The sequence below is a fragment of the Toxotes jaculatrix genome, chromosome 3, assembly GCF_017976425.1.
Source record: "Toxotes jaculatrix isolate fToxJac2 chromosome 3, fToxJac2.pri, whole genome shotgun sequence".
Taxonomy (NCBI): domain Eukaryota; kingdom Metazoa; phylum Chordata; class Actinopteri; family Toxotidae; genus Toxotes; species Toxotes jaculatrix.
Window position 1 is genome coordinate 28,750,193 of NC_054396.1, and position 25,157 is coordinate 28,775,349.

At 42.8% G+C, this 25,157-nt stretch overlaps 1 protein-coding gene across 1 annotated transcript in view; it reads right to left on the minus strand.

The window, feature by feature from the left end:
• chd6 (chromodomain helicase DNA binding protein 6) overlaps positions 1-23,961 on the minus strand; it is an 81,074-nt gene extending 57,113 nt beyond the window's left edge. Inside the window, exons 1-2 of the mRNA XM_041033022.1 lie at positions 23,862-23,961; positions 8,360-8,409 (exon numbers count right to left, since the gene is read on the minus strand). Of these exons, the coding sequence (XP_040888956.1) occupies positions 8,360-8,389 (30 nt within the window). The 5' untranslated portion in view covers positions 8,390-8,409; positions 23,862-23,961. The remainder of the gene's footprint in view (positions 1-8,359; positions 8,410-23,861) is intronic.
• Positions 23,962-25,157: the final 1,196 nt, after the last annotated feature.

Below are 25,157 nucleotides of genomic sequence, written 5' to 3' on the forward strand. Positions count from 1 at the left end.
GGAGATCAGAAGCTCTGAAAACATCAGCCTGGATCCTGCTGGGCCAGAGAGGACCTAACCAGGGCTTACTAAGCACAGTTTTCCCTACAGGGCAGAGCAGCATGAGAGAAGGCTCATTACTTATTCAGGTTTGCACCAGAGCAGTGCATTTGCATTCTGACCCTGCTGAGTTTTATTCGAGGTACTGACTTACACCTGGGGTGCAAGGTGTAAAAGAATGCGACTAGCTAAAACAGACTACTCTGTGTGGGTAGGAAACCAGCAATACACTGGATTAGAGGTCCAGGACTGAAACCCCATTGGAGGGCAAATCGGGACGGGACGAGCCAGGGATCATATTTTAGCCCAGTTTCAACAAGGCCCAAAAAAGCCAAAAGGAAAAAAAAGCCCAGCTATGGCTCATCTGACCTGATTTCCTTGAGAGGTTAAGCAGGGCTAACCAGGAGTTATTCATTATGTAGAGTAACATAATTCGTTCAAGATCATTATTATGTTTTTTTTTTACCATCAGCTGTGTTTTCAATTTAAACACAAAATAAAAAAAATGAAGTGAAACCATTCAGAAGTCGGTGCGTGCAGTGTGTGAAAGGATGAAGGACATGGGTGTAACTAGGCCACTCGCAGCAGAATGAGTAACACAACAGAATCGCTGCTCGCCAAGTAGGTCACATGATGCCACAAACTTCACCTGACACAAAAAGCAAGCCGAAGCAAAGAACAGCATCCTGCTCCCCTCCCTCTGAACTCACTGCATCCAATAAACTGTTCTCGCTGCAGATCAGCGGAGTCAAGTGCATGCCATGTACTGTCTCATTAGTAAATCTCTCACAGTGAGAGATTCTTTCCATTTTTAATATTTAGTCATTAAATTTGCATCTGTATTTTCCTCCTTGCAGCCGTAATGACCCAAATTCCCAACAGATAGATGTACATTCATCTCATGGCCATTATACAAAGGTCATCACCCCACCGCCCAATTTCAAACGACTGCTTTCTCTTATGCATTTGTTCCGAGGGTCAACACACCACCAAGGCTCCTTTATTACACACAAATACTGCAGTTGCTGATCACAGTTAGAGAATTTTGTGTTTTCATGTTGTGTATTAGTGTTATTTCACCATGCAGCGTGTGATTAATGTACTTCACAGGAGGTGGCAGTGGAACTTGTGGTGCCAACAAACTGGGCAAGCTGGTGAGGGAGGCCAGCTCTGTGGTGGGGATGGACAGTACGGAGGATGAGAGGCAAGCCGAAAGCTGTCACAGACAACCCGTGTCATCCTCTCTATGGCGAGCCAAGCCGAGCGGCTCAGGAGCGGCTCAGCCACAGACTCATGCAGCCGCAGGCCTCAAAGCGCTCTTTTCCTGCCACGAGCCGTCAGACTCCACGACACCACAGCACGCGGCACCTCCTACCTACACTAACCACACACAACACAGGAACACTGCACATGTACAGGGGCTCCAACTATCTATACAAACACATTACATTCATTACACGTGTATACACACACACACACACATATCTATTTTACTGTATCTATTATTCTTATTTCATCTTTTGCTTGTGTCTGATGTACAGGTATTTATTGACATTCTTTTCTTTAATGTTGGCTACATTCCCCTGTGCTGCTGAGTAAGATTTAATATCCCCTGTCTTATTAAACAGATCAGGCACTGGCCATGGCGTGATCAATTTACACGACATGCAGCTTCTTTGGCAATAAATCCAGTGTTTCCACGATCACTTACGTTCACTCTGTTGTCAGAAATCCCTAGTGTCGTGTTATCTTACATAAAAATGATTCCAGTAAGTTTCAAGCAACAAGGTATACAGATTAGGAATTTGGTGAAAGGAGAGCCCTGGTGCAGGCGCTCTGTGGTGGCAGATACCCCCGAGCTGAGTGATCAGAATCAGGAGGAAAGAAGCTGGGAAAGGATTCAATGCCTGGTTTTGACTCTGTACTACAGAAGACTAAACATGTTCCTAAACAAACATAAGGTGAAATCCCTCTTTTATTGTCACACTTGATCTTGACCATTGACAATAACTTGTGTATAATAATAACTGGAATATAACAGATAACCATCAAAAGATTAAGTTCACAGAAACTGATCTCGACCTGCTACAAAGCTCAGGTCCCAGATCCTCATATGAGAGACAGCGAAACGCCGGCAGACTCTCATTTCAACAGTGTGTTAAAACTGTGCATAGAGTGATAATAACAGTTCTTCTGACTTAATATTGTGATTGAAGAGAATTTACCCCAAGTTTTCTTGAAATTGAAATGATAACCTTTGTTTATATGTCAATCAGACTTTTCACCTCAGTTGATGCTCTAACAATGATGTAAAAGGGTTTTTAATACGTGAGCCTGTATAAAGAAATGGAGCTCACCTCGCTCCATGTTCACTTCCTTTGCCTCCTCGTACAGACACAGGTACAGGTAACCTGCGAGCTAAAATTAGCTGCTAAGCTAACTCAGGCTCAGTAATGACCCGAGCCGCTGCCATCCATCTCCACAACAATGGAGCGACTGCAGCCCACACACACACACACACACACACACACACACACACACACACACACATATACACAACATACAACATAGTAGCATCACGTCATGCTTGAATGTGCCTCCATGACCAACTACACAGGCATGAGCACACACACACACACACACACTCCCACACAGACACTGCATGGTTCAATGTGCTTACACGACTGACTACAGACACACACATGACTTACAACAGTCCCTCTGAAACACACACACACACACACACACACACACACACAAACACAAGCTTCACAGCTCAATGTGCTTACATGGATGACTACATGCATTAAAAAACCCATGCACACTCTGTCTCTCCTTCGTGCGCGCACACACACACAGACACACACACACACACACCCACACACACACACACACACGCCCACAGTCTCTCAGACACACACACACACAGCCTCCAGTGACGTGCTGCAGTGTAGCAGCCTCTGCCAGCCCAGCAAAGCCGACCGAACACAGCTGAGGGAGGCTGCCTGCAATCACACTGCCTATGAATCAATAATACTGCCTCACAAACAGGCAACACACAGACACACACACACACACACATACACAGCGTCTGTCTCTCCGTCACGAATATAGACCACGAGCACCGCAGTCTCATCAATGCTGCCGCTTCCTCTCACCGCCACAACAAGCAGCAAGCAGAGCTGGAGAATGTGGCTAACACTTGTGCTAGGCTAACACCCTCCTCACCGCTGTCTGCTGTGGAGGGGTCAACACGTGCACAGCACCCCCGGGTTTCACACAGGTCCAACACTGCTTGGCTTCAGTAGAACAGAGGTTTGGGTTTTTTTTTTAGAAGCACAGGGCGGGCAGGATAATAGGTTAAGTTAATTTAAGTTACACAATAACAGCTGGACTGTCGGCCATGTTGAGCATCCAGTGTCATTTCAACACAGCAGTAGCACTGAACTGCAAACAGGCTGCTGATATTGATTCAGATAAATAAACGCCAGGTTTTGGCCAATGAAGAGTTCCAATATAACACCAGTGTTCTTTATTTTTTTGACCCTGTTCATACACATCACTGTAAGTAAGGGGCATCTATACACCGACACTGTTTTAGGCTTGTAGGCAAAAAAAGAAAACAATTTCCAAAACCAACACAGACTGAGACAGAATATTTAATGGGGGGTCAGTCGCATTTGGGCTATTCCCAGTCTATTTAATAAGCTTACTGGCACTGATAATGACTCAGTGTATCAGACTGGGGCATCAGTAATTGTGAAAATCCTGTTTAGTAGGGACATGAACAGAATACACACCGAGACCCAAGGAGTGTGTGAGCATTGCAGTAACTGGTGATGATTCTCACAACACAGCATCAGTCGGGCTGAATCCATAATGTGCCTGCACAGGGATAATCTACGTTAGGTTATCGCTGCCAATCATCTACATGACCTGTCAATCAATTCTCACTTAATCATGTATACTCTGAATGATTTGAAGAGTATGGTGGATGTCGCCCCCCATTTCCTGTATTGTATTAGGAGGAGTTCATATATACATATGTGCATATGAGTATTGTTTTGAAACCGACTTTAAAAAATGTGAATCTATTTTTTAACGTACAAATAAATAAATCAGCTCATTCTGTCCATTTAGAATATTAAACAGACAGAAACTGCAGCTCTTCCCATCTGAGGCGGTCGACCCAGGAAACGTTTGGCACTTTTGTTTGATAAATGACTCAGATATTTAGCAGTTATCAAAACTGAGGTCTTGGGGGTGTTCTGGTGGTTTGAGGCACTGACCGTGTAATTGCATCGTCCCCGTTTCAAAACTGGCTGTGGACCTTTGCTGCTTTTTTTCTCCTCTCATTTCTTGTTTGTCTCTACTGTAATAAATAAATGAATGAATGAAACATGTCCAGGATATTTATTCTTTTTTTTTTGTCCCCCCAGTCGACAATCAATTTCAACACTAATCTGAAGACTCACTTTTACTGCATTACTTTATATTTTGTTGTTTTTAGGAACCCTGTTATTTCACAGCCTTGATTTTAGGTGGAGTTGCTCTTCTGTTCTTGAATTTCTATAAATTCCTTTTAGTCAGTTTATTATGACCTTGTATGTGTAATAATATGTGATATATGTAACCTTGTTATAGAAAGTTACCATAAAGAAGCTCCTATTTTCCCTCATTTACTATCATACTGATAAATTCTGACATAAATCTCATCGACTGCTTCAAGGAAGGCTACTAACGAGGTGAGGAGGATGGTTAGGGAAGAGTTTTGCTAATATTTAATCATAAGTCAGTCTTCATGATATTTAATGCATCAATCTGCTTTTAATGTATTTTCCAAAGCAAGGGGAGCCTGTGATGATGGAGGGATTAGAAGAAAATTTACATGATTTTCATGATATAAGCTTTCCAACTGCGATTCATACAGATCGGACTGAAATGAGCTTGATGCTTGTCTAATTAAAAAAAATGCTTTTACACATACATGTATTGTTTCTGAGAGAAAACAAGCAATATAATGCAAAAAAAGATAAGTATAAAAAAGGGAGATTCCACCAAAAAGCTTGAGAAAAGGAACTCCAGCTCAGAGGAAAACTACGCTCCTGTTATTCCCTGTTCAAAAAAAAAAAAAAAAAAAAACATATGGAAGGAAAAGGAAGGAAAAGGGAGGAGGAGGAGGAGGAACAGGAGGAGGAGGAGGAGCAGAGCGCTGCAGACGGACGTTTCAGCTGTTTGTGTGAGTAAGGAATGATGATCAAAGTGAGTAAATCAAGGCCTCAGACAGAGAAGAATTTCAAGTCTTTTCGCTGCTTCACCTTGAAGTGCAGAAACCCCAGTTTCACACAGCACTGCTGATTCATGGCTTGTGGTGGGAAAAAAGATGGTTTTCAGTGTACGGAGCGTTTCCCTTTATATGCATTCATCACATGTGAGGGCACTGCAGCGTGATTCACTGCCAGCGCGCACACACAGATCTGAAACCATTTTGATAATTAATTAAATGTTTAATCATTTATCAAGGAAAAATGCCAAAAGTGTGCAGCTTCAAAATGTATGTGAAAAAAAAGAGAAATAAAAAATATATATTTACAGATAAAATATATTTATACACAAAACTAATATATAATAATTTCAAGCACCAAACTGAGTGAGATCTTTGAGCTCTCAATTCCCAGGAGAAAAAAAAACTGGCTTTCATGTTGCAAAAGAATCTTTGCCTTTTATTCAGAAAGCCGAGCTGAAACATCCTCTGCCTCCTCACGCAGGCAATTTCCCAAACCCAGCACGTTTCTGTCAGCCATGTCAATCAAAGCCCAAACACTGTGTCACAAACACTGACAGGAGCAAGAGTCAAGCAAACTTATCAACCGGTCACACGGGCTTTACACAGATGTGACAAACACAGTCAGCTCAGCGGAGACACACCGACAGAGAAGCAGAGAAGCTTTTATTTGTCAGGAGAGCGGTTACCAATGAACACTTCACTACTAAAAACATAAATCAGACACTGCAACTGTCTCCCCACCTGTTGGATCACTAACCTCAGGATTACAGAAAACAGAGCAACCTGCCACCAGACAAATGTTTTTGCCTTCGCCAGGAGAGTATGTTATCAACCCTCACCATCTTCTCTAAACATTTCCAAACAGGCATCAGTTCCACTGCACGTCCGTCTGCCATGACGACGCTATCGCTCTGTTGTTTCACGATGTGGCAGGATGATAAACAGATAACCTGCCCACTTGAAAAGAAGATAAGATACCAGACACGCCTTCACTGCATCAGTGAAAACCTCGTCACCTCCCCCCTGTAAACCAGCCGGTACTGCACACTCCTAAAACACAGGCCAGGTTATTTATGGATGAAGCCACAGTGTCTTTCATACTGATGCTGCTTCGTTATAACTTCATCTGAAACGTCAGATTTTAATGTGACTCACTTTACTTGACGTGCTACTGATTGAGGAGTTCGTCCTTTTCAAGCTGTTTTACAAATGAACATATAAAGTCCACGCACAGCATTACAGCATCTAAACCAAAGAGTAAATGAGAAAACTTGTGCACATCCAAACTCGGTGGAGTGGATGACATTAAGGCCGATTTAGCAAGAAGACTGTGATTTAACACGTGTCCAGTGCTGCTAGCAGCTCGACGAGGAGCAGCTCTGAGCTGACATCAGCTGCTAATATATTATTCATTATGTCATTTGGCAGGTATTTGGTCATAAATCAAAGTATTGAACAAAGTGAGACCTAGTGGTGGCGCTGGATGACAACTCAGGGGATCATCAAAGGAAATCACTACGAGAAGAGTTGGCCTGATGTCGGCTTGTTTCAACTTTACCTAACCTCAACTTAACCTGAGACGAACTCATGTTTGTTTAAAGGTTTTAGGCTGTTCTAAGATGCTTGAGTTCTCCATAGTAATCACAGCGTTTATCCCTGTGTCTCTGCACTGTGACAATAGACGAATTCATGAAGAAGAAAACCGCTCTAAATCAGGAAGCTTGACTTGGACTCCGAAAGTGCGAACGCATGAAATCCTTGAGAAATCTCAATAACTGTCACAAGTGCAAAGTCCGTCAAGTCACGCACCAGAGCAGTGAAGGAAAAATCATGTGCTCCGTTTGTACAAAATGTGCCGTTTGTTAAGAGAGAATAAGTTAGAAAAACATATCCTTCGGGAGATTCTCTGTGGGTTTTATTCTCGTCTGCTACAGAAACATATGAGGAAGGTTTGTGAAGCCGCTGGTGTCCGTGTTTATCTCTTGTGAGTTGTCGACGAGCAAACACACAACCTGTTAGAAGATTCTTTAAAATACCAGAAACTGTCGCAGAATTTAGAGAAACTTGGTGAGAAAAACCAAATAACGATGATCATGTTCTGCTGTTGTGACAGTGCTGATACCCTGTCGCTGAAGTACGACGGCCTCGTGCTCAGCTGGGAGACTGCTGTGTCACCTTGCACTGACAAAATCTCTGACTCATCACTCTGCTCGGCTTGACTCATAAATATTACAAACAGCGAGCCATCATCCAAAGGCAACGAGGAACAGCGAAACACCGAGAACAGAACAACACCTCCAGCACCATGAGCATGAAGACTGGAGGACACCTGGAAATGTGACAAAAAGTGCACATCTGTCCATAGCAGATGTGCACTTTTTGTTCTATTGTGGGAATTTCTGAGTGCAATCAAATCAAAGAAAACAAAAAACAGTCAAATAAAAAGGGTGAGAAGTAAACAGTGCATTTAGGGAGTGATTTCAGACGCTTCTGGACTTTTTACATGACTAAAAACACGAATGTCTCCCGCGCCACAGGAAGGATGTACAGATTAACTTTTTCTCCATTCTTCTGCCCCATAAAATCATCTCCACCATAACCGCCCCCCCCTGCTATCCATCCCAGCTGCCTGGGAGTGCAGCCTCTCCCTCCACTGGAAATAATACCCCCGGTCTGTGCAATGTGGGACTTGCCTCTTTGCTGTGGGAGCCCTGTTAGGGTTAGTTCAGTACTTCGTCTCCAGCAGAGGTCACAGCATTTGTGTCACACATTTCAGGAGCCTCCATTCAGTAACAGTAACGTAGAACACACTTACCCCAGGACGAGAGGTTAATCTGTGTTACAGTATCAAAGGGCTCTTGAATATGTCTGTAACGCGCACGGTGAAAACACTCGACACTGAAGCCTAAAAATCACGTTTTTATTTAGGATCAAAGCTGCTTCTGGTATGGAGATTTTTATAAATGACCTACTTTTTATGTGCCTGTGTGTGTGTGTGTGTGTGTGCAAATGTGTGTGTGAGACAATACAAACCTGCTGCTTGTCCTTTTTGTGTATTTTCATCTTCTATCCCTTCACTGCATCTGTTAACAGAAAAGGACATAATTCATATTACTTCCAGAAATGAACAACAAAAACAAACAAAACGGAGACGTTATCGTGCCGTTCAGCGACGCGGCCATACAGCTGTGAGGAAAGTTTTCTGAAGCTGAGATACAAAAGGGAACGAAGGTGATTCAGCCAGTGAAAATACAGCAGACTGACTTCATACTGCACACAAGCCATTTCCAACGATGACAAATACCCACGAGCACCGTAGGAAGCACTGACGTGATGCATCCATTTTCCTGAAAGCCATATGCAGTATACATCTCACCGTTTATTCGAACCAGCAAACCTTTCTCATCCATATTAGGAGAAGGTCTGAGGGACCAAATGTTTTCTACCAACAACCTTCTCCACATTCCACTTACACACATTCATTCCTGGAAGCATCCAAAGACACTGCCTTGCTAAAGGACACGTGAACTGCAGCAGAGACACTGAGGCACCCCCCCCCCCCCCCGGGCTTAAACCGGTGCTACGGGTGAAGCAGGGTGTCTGCAGGTTTGAACAAGTGAAATTTTAGACTTTTTTAGACCTTTTTTAGACCATCGTGGGTGAAATTTAAGACCTTCACGGAGTATTAAAAAAAAAAAAAAAAAAAGAACAAGCCCAGATTGCAGTCAATTGACATTTATTGTAAATGAAACGAATATATATACAGCCATAATTTTCATCATTTACATCAGATTATGGAGGATGAGGGCCAATTTCAAAATCCCATATTGAACTGAGGGCCACTAACGAGGCAAAAGCAGAAAGAAAAGATTCCAAAAAGATTACAAAGAAGATTAATTACATATTTCGGAGCGCTGCACTTTTGATTGCAATTTGGTCCTCAAGAGCCTTAATCTGGGCAAGTTTGTCTTTAGCAGCCCTCCTAAGAGCATTTGATTTAAATTTACACTTTTCCATATTTGTGTGATTTCTCCAATCCCGCCTTTCTCGCACTCTACACAGCCCGCGAAGAACAATGCTTGATCATCCTGTGACGACAGTACATTTCCGTTTCACGTAGTCTGTAATTTGTAGTTTTTATCGTGCGTTCCGCCAACATCAACATGTACTCAGGACTACACAGACCATAACCGCCACCATTAGAGAAAAAAAAGAACGGCGTGGTAATGTATGTAAAATAATACTTTTTTAAAACATTAATCCTGTATCGATATTTCGCATTGAAACGTTTGGTCTTAAATTACTCAAACTCAATTTTAGACTTTGAGTGCAAAATAGCCTGTATTTTAGACTTTTTTAGGCCTAAAATTTAAAATGTCTAATTTTAGACTTTTTAAGACTTTTTAAGACCCCGCGGACACCCTGTGAAGATTACGACTGTAACGTACAGATCTGCTACGTGCTGACAAAAACAGTCGGAAGAAGACATTCAGCTTCTTCAGGGATCTAAGGTGTGTTCAAACTGACAGCAGGTTAAACACGTTTCAAGTTTCAAGACAGAGCAAAATTGCATTCCCTCAGTGCTACGGTGCACTCGAGACAAAAGACGAGTACAAAGCCGAGTGCGATTTAAGCAAAAAAACGAAGCATTAATCCACTCAGTTGCACGACTGCACTAAAAGAGCATCCAGAGATGAGATGAGGTGAAGAGAAGAGGAAGAACTGAAAAACATACACAGGCACGTGCCCCACACACAGCTGAGTCGAATTCATTGAATATATAACGGGACATTCAGTTACACAGCCCCCGTAGAAAATGATGAGAACACACTATGGATGGATGGAAACCCATTTGACATGGAAACTACATTCTAAAATGGATTTACCTTGGTGCTGACAGTGGTCAATCTCACTTTTTATGAATAGTAGTAGTATTAGGGGTGCCAAGCTAACTACTAATCCATAGACAGAACATGGAATGCTAACTATTTTAATAAGGCTCTACCAAATAGTGATAGGTATTTTAAATTGTGTTTTGATGCTATGAACACAGAACAACTGATCGATTAATGGAGAAAATAACTAAAAACCTTGTTGGGGATCACATGACAAGTGTTTGTAAGTGGTATAAATGTGTGAAGGAGAAATTCTTCACTGAGGTTTCGGTGGAAATGTTGCTGCTGGGGTTGGTTTCAAGCTGCAATGACACAGCACCGAAACGCTGAAACAGAATAACCTCCACAGAACATTTTCACACAGCTCCACACTGCTTCTGTGGCACAGGAGCAGTATTTCCTCCGGGGCTGGTTTCACGCAGGGAGGTGGAGGCGGCTTCAGAAAGTATTCAGACACCGTTTGCACACTTTGTTGTGTTGCAGGTTTCATTTTAAATGGTTCAAAGTGCCATTTTAGCCCATCACTCTGCACTCAATAACCCGTAACGACAGATGAAAACAGGTTTCTAGAAATCTCTCATTGACAAAACTGTTCAGACACTTTCCTATGGTCAGATACATCCTGTATGCTTGTGTGTTGAATTTAACTGGCGTCCATCTCTGGACTGAAAACATAAGTTCTCTTATGCGAGTTTTGCCTTTATGGCTCAAATTCCACATGCAATAAGAAAAAACTACGATGAGGAAGGACAAGAGGAAAAGGTCCATACTTGGATTCAGACCCAGGATACCCACGGCCGCCCACAGAGATCTGCGCTGCAGGACCTGCAGGTTTCCCGTGAGTACAATGTCCTTCTGATGTATGACATACAAAACAAGCTACCAGAAAGCTTTAATGTCCAGTGTTTCCAATACAGCATGAATGCAAATTCAATTCCAGCACACTGTCAGTGTTACCACCTCATCTCAACTCCACCTAAAGAAATGGCTGAGACTCTGAATACCTGTCTGTCAGTCCACCCCATCATCAGCATCCCATCATCCTTCCAACATGCATTTCCATTCGTGTACAAGTTTCTCTACAGCAGAAAAACTCTTCAGTCTGTCTGATCTGCCCTTTGCAATTCCAGAAACTACAAAAGACACTTTTTCATTATCAGTGGAAAAATTAGGGCAGCAAACCGAATAAGTGCTCACTGAAGTTTGCTGCGTTGCACATTGAGTATGTTGGTGTAAAGTGACATAATTCAAATCACTACTGAGTAAGTCGCAGAAAAAATACGTGGGAAATAACACATACGTCGGTGGTAGTTCCATTTTAGTTAGAGCTACATTTAGCTATAACATGAATTAAGTGACGTTAAATATGAGAAGGTGTCACTTCCTGTGTAGTTTGTGCAGTTAATTACTTTCTGAGAAAATGTGTCAGTGTTTTAAACCACCTCATTTTGGGTTTTTCATTTTTCAGAGAAACTCAAAAGTGACCTCGTCCTTATGTTTGACATGTTTCCCACCAGGTCCCGCGGGTTAATCACACCAAGTTAGGCCATCAGATGAAGTGTAGTGAATATTATTACCATCTGCACTTTACTATACTGAAGGAAGTCACCTATGTGTGACAGTGAGGCAGGAAAGCAACAATCCGGTCAACGACTGGCAAGCTGCCATTTTTAGACCAGTAATTTAGACTCACACAGCTACACTCACACACCTGTCTCCTCCGGTATGCACCACCTGAACGCCTCAGAGACAGGCAGGACACGACAGCTCAATGCTCCAGCCACACACTTTCACACACACACACACACACACACACACACACATTAGGAAACAGCAAATACGTAACCAGGTTTGGTTAAGGAAGTAACCCATGTAAAGACTGTCTATTAAAAGCACCAACCAAGCTTAAACACACACGAGTAAATGAAAGAAAGTAAAAGTGTGCCTGTGTTAGGTGCCTCGGGGGGTTCAGAAATCAGATTCTAACCTCTACTGGGTTTATTTACTTGTATCTGAAGGTGGCAGGTGTCTCATCCTCACCTTATTCATTCATATTTTAGCTGCAGTGTGATTTTAACGTCAGTGGTGAATGGGCCTGCTGCCGTTAATAAAAAGCCACACGATTAATAGACTTTTCATCCAGCACAAAACTACAAAACCACCTTAGTGTCTCTGCAATGCTGACACCACTGAGCCTTGCTATATAGCATCTGAATAGATGGTGGGACTCTCAAAAACAGGTCAGACAGAGGGACAACAACTGGTTCCACAAAGCGACCCGACCACTGAAGCTTAGCGCTGAGCGGCCCCTCACCCCTCTGCCTTAAAGACAAATACCACTAACGTCACGTTAGGTCTGAACATTACGAAGCCTCAGTTCCGACTGCTGAAGACTGAACACGCTGTCCTAAAGATCAGTGTGATTACTGTCACATAAACAAAGGAAACAAGGAAATGTAACGTAGCCTCACATCTGAGATTAATCTCAGTTTATCAGAACAGTCACTGATTAATTTTCCATCACATTGTTTATTCAGCTCTTGTCACAGGATTCCTCTTATCCAAATATACAAAAGCGCAAAATTACATCAAATCAACAACATAATTTTCTGGAGTAAGTGTAACATACAATTATATTTTCAAAACCATAGTTTAGGAAAATCAGTGCAACAGCTGAATTAAACTATTTCGCTTAATAAAGCTACTAATAAGGCTATCCCATATGTTATCAATGTATTTTCATCGTCTCTAGCCATAAATAATAATATTTTTGTACAGTATTTTGCTTAGAGAAGGAGCAAGCATCAGTGCCTCTTCCATGTGACACAGATCTCATGTTTTCTAAGCTGCGAGCAGCAGAAATCTGCATTGAGTCACATGTTTTCCCCGTTCCTATCTGGACCACAAGGATACGAGGTACAAAATCAGTTCCCCAGGCATGTGACCCACATGCAACTTACATTTGGACGCTGAACAAAGAAGAATGATATGTATAGATACACAGAGATGTGACATCTTCTCTCAGCGGTAGTTAGCACTAGTTTCTGGGAAAAGATGTTTGTCCATTGTGTTTTTTGTTTTTTTTGTCATATCCAAACATATCAGGGTAAAGCCTGGTTTCACTGGGTGCTGCCACAGCTACTTCTAACCAATACTCTACAACATAAACAGGAACACAGAGCACTTTCAGCTGCTGACACTCCGCTCTGACAGTGCAGGTACAGTACAGGTGCCACTGAAACAACAAAACACCTTTTACAATTCTCTCTACACTGTTCATTTCACAGTGTGTGTAGTCACAGACTCACGGGGGGTGGGCGGATTCATTCCATACATTTCTCTGTGGGGAAGACGAGAGTGAGTGTTGCCTGTTACTTCATCTACATCTTGCAGATATCTGTTGTGCAACTCTTTCTAGATGCACTCACTGGTTCATCATAAAATCTAAAACACAAAGTCAAATCTCAAAGCTGCTGTGGAGAACACACATTCAACAAAACCCAAGAGTAACAAGCAAAACAGAAGATGTAGTGAGAGATGGACCGAGCACTTTACTTTGTACCATCAGCTAAGTCAGACAGATGCTCATTTTCCAGCTGTTTTAACCATCTCTGCAGAACATATACCCTGGCAGGGTCTTCCATCTTTCCAAATCTGAGGCTGGCTGCCAAATTATTTATTCTCCAGCCACCTAAGTCAAGTTTGAAAAACAGAAACCCCGCGTACAACCCAGCAGCACACAAAACGCTGCTCAAGCAAGAGCGACGCAGACAGCAGTTACCAGACAGCAGACGGGTGCACGGTTTTATACGCTATTAATTCAAACTCTACATTTTATTTGGTGGGGGGGGGGGGGGGTGTGGGGGGGTTGCTTGGGTTAACAAATAAAATTTTAATCTAGAGAAGTAGTTCATTAAGGGATGTTTTTGCTACTTGTCTGTTTTACACAGGTTAAACAGTCAGGTGAAAAACTGCAGCAGGTGTTGTTCAGCCCCCAAAACAGCTTCACTGCTTCTTTGTTATAGATTCTCCAAGTTTCTGAAACTCCATCAGAGGGGTGAACACCACTCAACCAAAAGATATTCCCTCATTCGGTGTTTCGATGACGGTGGAGGAAAACGCTGTCTTTGTTCCAAAATCTCCCACAGGTGTTCAGTAGGGCGGAGATGGAGAAACAGTGAAGACCATTAGCGATGAGTTGACAAAGCCTTGTTGAAGCACTGAGGCTTTGGAGCCAGCGGTGTTCAAAGTGTTCCCTTGGGACACGCAGAAATACCCAGATACACACACACACACACACACACACACACACACTGTCTCCACAAGCTCCTCCCTAACTTGGCCGTGAACATTTCAAATCGAAATATTTCCAGACAGTCTGCAACACAGACCATGCTGCTGTCAATTACCATCGTCTCCATCAGTCATTCATTCTTATAACTTTCTCATCCCCTTCAATACATCTCACCTGGAAAGCCGAGGCAGGTTCAGTGCAGGTGATGTCTACGGCAGGTCAGCAGCCTCACCGAGCTTCACGGAAAGAACAGGTGCTCCTCACATTACGTACACTCCGTACAACACGTTCAGTGGAGCACTGCTTAACACATGGATGATAAAATGGCATCTGTATTACGCTCCCCTGCAGCAGCAGGCGCAGTCGGGCTCTCCCACCACCTGTCTCGCTGTACCATTAAGAATAACTGCAGCAGCCATCTTTAAAAGCGACACACGTAATCCTTACGTCAAACACTATATTCTGTCAGTGAAGTGGTTTAACTGCAAGTGAAGAAGACGATATGTCTTTTCACTCTCAGTCCTCAGCGTCCAAATCTTGATTCAAGTCTGCAAAAGTCTACAAAAACAAAACTCTGGTATATCCTGACAGGAGTTCAACTCGGAGCTGATTCATGAAAGCTCAAACATTTCCAGGTCTAAACATCTGAAGCTGGATCAGTTTTACTGAAGAAAAGTTCTCTGATGCACAGGGAGTGAGTTTATAGTTCTAACAGCAGCATCAGCATTTAAAAAAAAAAAAGTTACTGTTGGTATTAATGGAGATAAAAACAAAGAGCTCTACTGTCACAACATCAGCCCTCATCCACAGGCAGTCAGACGATCACCCACGCCGCTGGACTGACAGCTGATTTCTGGGAAATGCAGCGTAGAACCACCACAGCACTAAACGCACATGTGCTGACAGAAACAAGCCAGTTGTGCTGTGGGGTATGTGGGACACTCCACACCCTGAGGTCCACCGACACCAGCACCGGAGCGTGAGCACGCTCTGGGCTCTGCCCTGAGAGGACGGGCCTGTGTGAGACGTCACGTGGGAGGACACGTCATGTGGAGGACACGGAGTGAAAGGGAACACGGAGTTTCAGTGGACCAGTATGAAAACAGGACAATACGGCTTCATGCCCTCATCACTTCATCTCCTGTTGCCATAGAGACACTAAATGACGTTGTGCAATCAAGCAATCTGGTTGTGTTTATGCACCGTCTGAATAAAATATTTTAAAAATATAAAAAGGTGAGCGGTATACTGACTTTTAAACACAGACTGAGATGTTATCAGAGGGTATTTAGGATAAGACCAGAAACAGCCTGATGTTGCATTAGATAACCTTTTCTTCCATAAAGCCAGGCCATGTGTGCATCTCTCCTCTCTCCATGCTACCCCGCCCCCGCTCTCCCTATGGGTCTGCACGCAAACCCGGCCCCACTCTCTCACACGACCCAGCGGCGGTCCACACTGCCGAAGGTAACTGTAATTGTACTCTGTTTTAATCAGTCTGTTATCGTTGTGGAAAAAGACTGAAGGACCGTTGTCAGAGACGGAAGCGTTCCTCATACACAGGCTCTAGTCGGGCAGCCCACCCAGGCAAAATCACTCAGTTTCAACCGGAGGAAATCTTCCATTATAACGCCTCATTTCACTCTTCAAATGAACTCATGTCTGGCAACACACCTGTCTGAGCTGCCTGTGCTGCGGTAACCGAATGTGGACTGTGTTGCCACCTAGCTTGGGTCTACCAGCAGCCTGCATGTGAGACGTCTACGGCTACAGAAAATAACTTGGGTTACACCCTCCCTCTCTAACCTGCACGAGTGTCTGCACATTGGTCTAACAGGGAAGGAAACCCTGTCTGTGCATTTTAATTTGACCATCGCCTGTTTTAACGAGAGTGTTTGTGACATCTCACACGTGGCTTTGGCCCTGAACTGAACATTTGCAAATACAGTGTGTGGAACTGCAGTTGATTCAGTCTGTCTGGAGCATTGTTGTCTCCTCCGCGTGTGGCTCAAGTCATTTTCAGGTGTAAAAGATTCTCATCGTTTCTGTAAATGGAACGGGCAGCACATGTGGCTTGATAAGATGGAGAAAACACAATAATCTATATTATATTGTATACTGTCTCACAATAAAATGACATGGGATGCCAGATTGGACATATTGTATAAAACATAACTCGTTTTTTTCCAAATAAACTAAACATGAGAATTTTTAGGGAATTATAAAATCACAGGGGTGAAAAATGGGGCGAGCCAGAAAGCACACCTGTTTGCTTCAGCAGGGCTGTGCCACTGACAAATAACTTTTTAAATATTAAAACAGCACAGAGAAGCATCTCATTTCAAACAGACCACCTCTGGCCAAAGATGCACACAGAAGGCACTGATCCTGCCTTTGAGTCACGCGACATTCATTATCAGAAAATCAGGAGGCAATAATGACAATATTAAGTTAAAACAATATTTATGACAGCTTTGTCGTTATTATTTTATTGATTATTGTGCAAAATAATCAAAATATATGGTGATATTAAGATATTGTGGTGTGACTTGTAAATTTTAACCTTTTTGGAAATATGTAGCACTGAAGAAAGTAAAAAAAAAAAAAGATAAAAATTGTTTTAAAATGTGAATCTGTGAATTGCTCATGACTCAGTGTGAGAAACGTGCCACACGTTGTTTACCTGGGGTAAAAAAAAAAAATCCAAACACTGAATTACTGCTCTACCATTTCCAGCTACAGCAGAGGCTTTAAAAAAAATGCTTCATTACCTTCAATTCTGATCCTTTTCAGTTGCAGAACATAAAAATCTGGTTAAGGATTAAACACATGGAACTGTGAAGCCTCACTCAGCTGCACGTCACCGCCTCTTAACCTCATCTTTACGGTCACTTCATGTTAAAGGCCAGAAATCGCGTATAGTTAAAATGCCATAATAATGACCAAGAGATGGTGTCATGATAGATTCAAACCCCACCACACACACACCTAACCTCCACTTCCCACTGCACACTTTGCATCACATGTACCTAATGGCATTTTTTTCCCACCTTCTGATAAGGTAAGGTAAGATACACCTAGATTTATGCCACAGCCTCAGTCGGCGCACACATCTCGGCCTCACAACACCTGATGGAGCAGAACAAACCTCCTCACTTACACCACAAGTAGCCCACAGTGAGAGCCTCGGTGCCCTGACAGCAGATTTACTACAATACTCCTGTGGCCTTAAAGTAATTACGTTTGACAGAGACGTGTAAGAAAAGGGAAACAGCGAGGTAAAGACTGGACTTCCTGTTCTCCATGAACCCCCCCCTCCAAAAAAAAAAAAAAAAAGAAAGCAGTTAAATTTCACTGAGAAAGACCGTGTCCGGAAGCATATTCCAAGTTTTGTGCCAAATTGTTATATCTCTACACACCTGTCGCCCATGAATATTGATGCAAGAGCTTAGTGTTTTCAGAAACGAAACAACCGTCTGCTGCTCACTCATTTTGCAGCGTTGTGCAGCAGGACTCACACACACACACAAACACATAAACAGACACACACAGGCGCGCACACAAACACCAGAGTGCACACAGGCAAGGCCAGATCTGAAACTAATTTCTCACAGAGGCCAGAAGGACAGATAAATCTCAGCCGTCACACACACACACACACACAAGAAAAAAATGTCTCACCTTTTCACTGATTTTGATCAGATATGGTTGTGTTACTGTTTTGGACATTTCTGTTTAATGAATTACAGCAATTAGTCATTGAATTTTGCGCTTACTAATGCAATACATAACAGTGACACTATTAAGTTAATTGCTTTTCAAATTAGCTTGAAAATAATATTCTATTAATGATTGTTTAATACATTTTCCATTTAATGATACATACTGATATATGAAAATGTCTCCTTTGAGTTTACGATTGTTGGTCAATGTGCAGACATCAGAGATTACTCAACAATGAAAATAACCTGAAGTTTCAGATCTACTTCAGATAAAACATTTTTTTTTTGTTATTTTTACACTGCAAATATTCTTTTTCAGCTTTTTTCAGCTGATTTATTTTCTGGAAATAAAAAAAAAAAAAAACCTCAAGGATTTATTTTATAACCTGAAAAAGTGGGTGCTACAGCGGACTTTACTGAACGGCCACAGACAGAAATCCTTCCTGGCTGTCTCAGCGGAGAGAGCTGTTCGCTTTTCAATGACCTTATTCCCTTCACTCAACCACTTGCCCTTGCACAAAAGAGCAGAACTGTTGCTGCGTCTGAGAAGCATCGGGGGGATGGCTCACTTGAGGGACGAGGAGGAGAAGCCGGCTGTGCTAAATCAAACCCAATTCAACCCCGTTTTCCCCAAACATGTGTGTTAGCATGCACAAAGAGGGGAGCGCATCTTTAAAATGGAACACAGCTCCTCCTCGCTCCGTCCCCGCTTCAGCTGTACGATGCTCCCACGAGGGAACAAACAAAGGAGCAGACAGTGTTGTCAGAGGCAGCCGGGCCTGGGCTACAACACAGGGACACTCAGCTTTCTCATATTAATCAGATAAATCACTAATCGCCTCCAAATCTCAGCCTCTGCAGCGTCTCCTTATGACACAGTTTTCATCTGCTCCTCGTGCCAAGCATCCAGCTGACCTAGTCCACTGCTACAGCACTGTGACATTGACATATTTACACTATTGTGTGCTATATTTAAGGTTACTACTAAATCTTTAAGTCTTTTTCCACTCAATGAGACACATCGCCATGATGAAACCTCTGCCTGGGCTTCTACATTTCTGGAGAAAGACTTGCAGCTTTCAGTGAAGACATTTGTACAGCTAATGTGTATATTTTAAAATGTCTGTATACTGTACTATCAAGCTAGCACAAATAGGCCATTGTCTATAATTAGCACCTTGCTGGTACTTCTAACCTCCCTCCACCCTAATGCACCCTTTAAGGGGTCAAATAATAAATATGTTTATTTGCAATTAGTGTGTTTGTTTGTTTGTTGTGGCCTTTTTCCTTGAAAATTATTTAAACATGAATTATGTGACTGTCAATAATCCGTCAATCACCCAATTTATTAATAAACAAATCACTTCAGTTCTATTTCCATATAGATTTTTGTGGTCAGCTGTGAAAAATATAAAAAGCTATCATCACATAAGCCAGTGATGTGTTTGTGTCTGTACACTTACTAACACACGGACTCCTCCCAGTTCAGACATCATGATGAAGCTTATCCTCTCAGTCGAGTTCCAGCCTGCACTTATATTCAACAACTTTTATAACACAGAAATATACACAAGCTTTACCGAGGATAGTTTCACTCTACAGCGCCACCTGCAGTAACTGTACTACGCTCTGAAACGTTAATGTGAGTCCTCCATTCCAACTGAGACGCCGATCAACACTGAGACACTAAACTCAGTCTGTTTAAAACACATTTCTTCTGTCTCCACAAACAGAAATGACAAATAAAACAACAGAAGCCATCTTCGTTCCAGCAGTGAGCGTGCACTCCATGAAAAAGTCTCCTCCTCTATCACCCATTGTTTGTTTGTCTGGGTTTTTTTTTTTTTTTTTTTTTTTTTTTTTGGTGGGTAGAAAAAAAACATCACAGCCTGGTTGAGTGCAACATGCTGTGTGAACTTTGTGTCTTTTGACAGTATTTCTTGGTATTAAAGTTTTTCTCACAGTCTCCTGTCGCTGCCAACACTTGCAGCTGAACACTGAACCTGCGACCGTCTAATGACAGGATGGTGCCAACACAGGAAAGCCTGAGGACGCGAGGTTTATGGAAAAAAAATTATTTTTTTGTGATATTTTTGTTTTGTGTACAGTAAATTGGGATTTTTTTTCATAATTTGTATAACTTAACCACATCCATGCACCCATTCGTTATATCTGTAAAAACCCGTTAAACACGCCTTTGAAATCCACCATTTAAATACAGCTGAACATTTGTAGCCTTGTTTGGAAAGAATGCATCACTCAAGCAGCGATTTTAGACAAACCAGGGCAACTGTTCAATTTTCTGGTTGATTTAGCAAAACACCTGTTCAATACTAAACCATCAGTAGAGGCTTGACTTACATTAGTACAGATCTGGAAAGGCAACCTGAGAAACCTATGTGTTCGACCCTCGAGTTGAGACCTACTAAATACAAACCCGTGTCTGCTGCGAGGAAAAGCACAGAGTCTGACGCTTTGCTTTCAAAAAAATTAATCGCCACGCTGCCTTGTGAAGTGACGACAAAGTACCTACATTTGCTCCACATACTACAAACTAATTTAAAGCACAATTTGAGTATGCAGCGCGGTCACCTTGGAAAAGCCACTGAAGTATTCTCACAGCCTTCACAACACAAAATAAAAAAACCCTTGATTTTTGAGTGTGTTGTGAATACACACCTTTCTGTCACAATGCAACACACTAAAGAAAATGAAGATAACCTTAAAGCAACTGCTGTCTCTCATAAGTTTAACTGGCAGTAGCTTTCTAAAGCTGGAGACTGACTGATTTCATATGTGATGGGATTAAGGCACAGTTACAGCATCTTATTTTTTTCTTACACATCATAAAAAAAAAAAAAAAAAAGTCTGCTTTAAAAATGATTGACTGGTCCTTCACTGTGCAGGCAGAGCCTGCTTAAGAAACCTGTCACCCAAAGGTAATTATTATTAAGTTGTATTAAATTAGACAAAAAAAGGCTGCTGCTGTTATGATTAGTCAGAACATAGTCAAGCAAACTCTGCTAGTTTTCTAAAACTGAAAGCAGTAAAATGGTAAATAAGCAGAAAATGGCATGCAGTGTATAGTGTACCACTAAAGGGTGGGTGGGGCTTTATTACATTGCATCCTTTGCAATATGTGTATTGCTGTCACATATATTGCAATGCAAATGCTGCCAAAAAAATTATTGCTCAACCCGATATATAAATATATCTCATAACTTCTGCCACCACTTTGTTACTGAAGCAGGTAGTTTTCACTGCAGTACCAGAAAGACGTACCTGTGCTGGTGGTGCACAGGTACGTATGTGGTGGTGACACGGTTTATTATTAAACACAACACTGATTCCAAATAGTGCCATCCCTTAAGAAGATGAGCACAGGCCATTTCAATTCAAATGGAGAAAACATGTAACATCTGTTATCACAGAATACGTTCAAACACCTTTGTTCATGCATTTCTTCCTCCAACAGGTGGATTCCTGAAAGTTTCACCTCTAAGAAGCTGAGTATCACACAGCTGCCTCGTGTTTTTTTTTTCATTTAATGATATTTACTATATATACTCCGTTCTGTCAACTTACAAAAAGGAACACTCTGCACCCTTTAATGATCACAAACCGTTTTTAGAAATGCACAGAAATTGACCTTTGCACCTTATCTGTTTAAAACTTGGTATTAATTGTCAAATATAAACAAAAATGAACAAATATTTCTACTAAAAACACACTGTAAAGGAACAGGGTAAAGATGTGCTGTTAAAAATAAATAAATAAAAGGGTCACATGTTCTCTGCCAACACTAGCTGGTATCCAACTCTGAGCTGTCCCTATGATCTCAATGTTTTCTATACAAACAGCAGCTGAAAACATCTGCCAACGTGCAATTCTCTTACATCAGTATGAGCACAGTGCTGCAGATGATTCTTTCACTTACTTTTTAATTAATGTAATCAAGTAGAACAAACTTAGTGCACTACACCACACACAAATGTCTTAACTCCTGCTTCAGCAGTCAGCTGTCTCAACAACTGAGAAGGAGGCGCATGTTGTTTTTTTTCTCCCCCCCTCGCCCATGCAACTTCTTCAGATGACAGAGTCAAAGTGCAGCAGCAGTTCTGCAAGCAGGCAGTAAAAAAGTGCAACACAATAGGTGAACAAGTAGGCAGACAGACATTCAGATTAGAGTCTTCAAACAGCCTCGGCTGCGTGTCTTTTGGCTGTGGGAGTAAAGACACACCAAACATGGAAACACAACACAGCACAGCAAGACCAAAGCAAAGCAAGGTGCTTCATCCTCTGAGGTGTTCCGCCACGGAGCCACCGTGTCGTCTGGTGCTAAAACACTACAGCGGTGTCACCCTGAAACAGCCCATGCAGCCCTGAAAATTGAACCGGCAACCTTTCAGCTCATCACACGCCAAAAGCACTTCTACCAGGTTAGACTTATGACGAGAAATTAAATTCCCAACTGCAGATTTTGTACAGAACACAGAGGATTTGATGAAGGATCCGTGAACAGGGTTTCTGCATGGTTGACTAAGTTAAACGTAAGACTTTTCAGGACACTTTTAACACCACACAGAACGGATGGACAGATGAATCTATTAAAAAAAATAACTAATCTATCTAAGATCCACATATGACTTTTACAGAAGGTGAGAGATCTGGAACAATAGCACCAGAAATGTTTTGGACATTTTCTGCTGAAAGTCAGATACAAAAAACATTTTATATGCAATGTTACTGCCAATGGAAAGGAAAACAAAAAATATTTAAGACTTATCCAAATGAGATTTAAAATTGTTGAAGACCTTCTAAGGTGTAATTAGTGTAGTTTAAGCCTTTTCAAGGCATGCAGATGCCCTGTGTGCAGGACAATTTCCAGCCCAGCACCATCCTAGAGCCATGATGTCTCTATGATCTGTCTTGACACAAAAGTCTGAATATAACGGGGAAACCTATTCACCTTTAATGGCATTAATTCATTTTGCATTATCACATTTGATGCAATTATCATTGAGTCACACCACTGTGATATGGGTTAGCTTTTGGCACCTTTTGTCTGTGGCCCAGGGGTGTTGCACCTGGCCAGGTGAAAGTCTGTGGATGGACGGACAACACTATCACTTCATGACTCACTGTGCCCCCGCACACACACACAGACACACACACACACACCTGGCTGCCACAGCTACAAATGTTTCAAGGGGCTAACAGGCTAGCAACCTAGCTTACACCTCTTTGAGGTTTTGGCTAGCAGACGCAGGGGCTAACACACAGCTAGCTTCAATGTTGTCAGCCATTGGATTGCCACAAGTTGGGGGAGCTAGCTAGGAGAGGGGGGAAATAAAAGAAGTTCCCGGCGAGCAAAACGGCGACTTGGGATGAAAAACACAAAACACACGCTGCACACACCGACAGAGAAAAGGAGACACTGTGTCCTATTTCACGTTAGCACCCGTAGCTACAGAGCTAGCTTTCTCCGCTAGCTCTGTAATGTCACTGCATCGCTGTTGTAAATACATTATAACAGCCCTCTCCTTACACGTGTGGACAGCGTCTAAAACTCCTTCTCGGGGACATCTCCCCACCGAAAAAACCCTCCCCGGCGGACTGCTCACCTGCTCCGGACACCGGACACACGCTCTCACCGGCGAGACATCCCCCCGGTTAGCCCGAAAAACACTGGCGCTTTTTATTTCCAAGGACACAAAATCGCCATGACAGTTTAGAAAAATGCATAAAAAATTAGCAGGCAGGGGAGGGAGGGGAGAGAGGAGAGAGATGGGGAGGTGAGGGGAGGGGAGGGAGGAGAGAGGGAGGAGGAGGAGGAGGAGGGAGGAAAAGAGGAGGAGGAGGAGGAGTGGAACTCCGTGCAATATCTATTTAATCCACATAAAGCTGCCAGCTCCGAGGAGTTCATTCAGTCTGGATGCCGGAGTCCTGCACTGTTTTGCCACCACTGTCCAGTCTAGACACCGCACACACACTTGGAGCCCGACACATCCACAAAGACAAGCCGCGTCCAGAAGTTAAAGGGCGCTTCTTACCTAAAATGGCCACTGCAGCAGCCAAAAACACAAACAGCTTTTTATTTGGTGGAAGTTTAGCGGCAGCGGCAGCGGCGGTGTGGCTGCTGCAGCCAGCCTAACCTTACCCCTTGGATCCAGTCGCAGCTCAGCATTTCAGATTTTTCCATTGGCTGCAGCCTAGCGCAGCTGGCTCCATGCATATTTCCATTGGCCCTGCAGCTGTCAAGCAAGCAAAAAACCAGCGAGTCTCTCCCGGGTTAGTCTGAGAGCTATCGCGGCAGCCCCAGGCAACACCATTGTGCATTGTGTGCATGTTTTTCTCCCTTCCTGGTGATTCGCATTGATGTGAGCCTCACGCACATTGCCTGTTGTTTATTCTAGGTGGTGGTGTTGTTCTGTTGTTGTCCTTACCGCAGACTTGCAGGGAAATCCTTCTCGTACCGGGGGAAGCTTCCCACCGCACCGCCCGGCTGGCTCCTGCTGCTGTCATTGAAGGAAGGGGAAAAAAACAAGAGGGGAGCGTTCAGTTTTCAACCCCCCCGATGCAACAAAACGAAGGGGTTTACATTTCTCCTCCGCTGGCTGCGTCCACCAATCATGTCGCTTTTTACTCCTCCATCATTACCGGGTTTGAAGGGCGGAAGAAAAGAAATAAGACATTCCACGTCTTTTGCAGATCAGGTTCCGTTTCCCGGATGTTCAGTTTGTTTGCTGGACTTCAGATTGCTGCTTGTGAGCTGCGGTGTTTGTCTGATGTGGTTCAAAGTGCCTGTGCCTGTTTTATGAGTCTTCTGGGCTGTAAGGATGATGGGGATCATGCAGCTTAACCTTCTTCCCCAACTTTACCTTTGGTCTTTAAACCTCTGCTCTCTGTCTCCTGAGTTA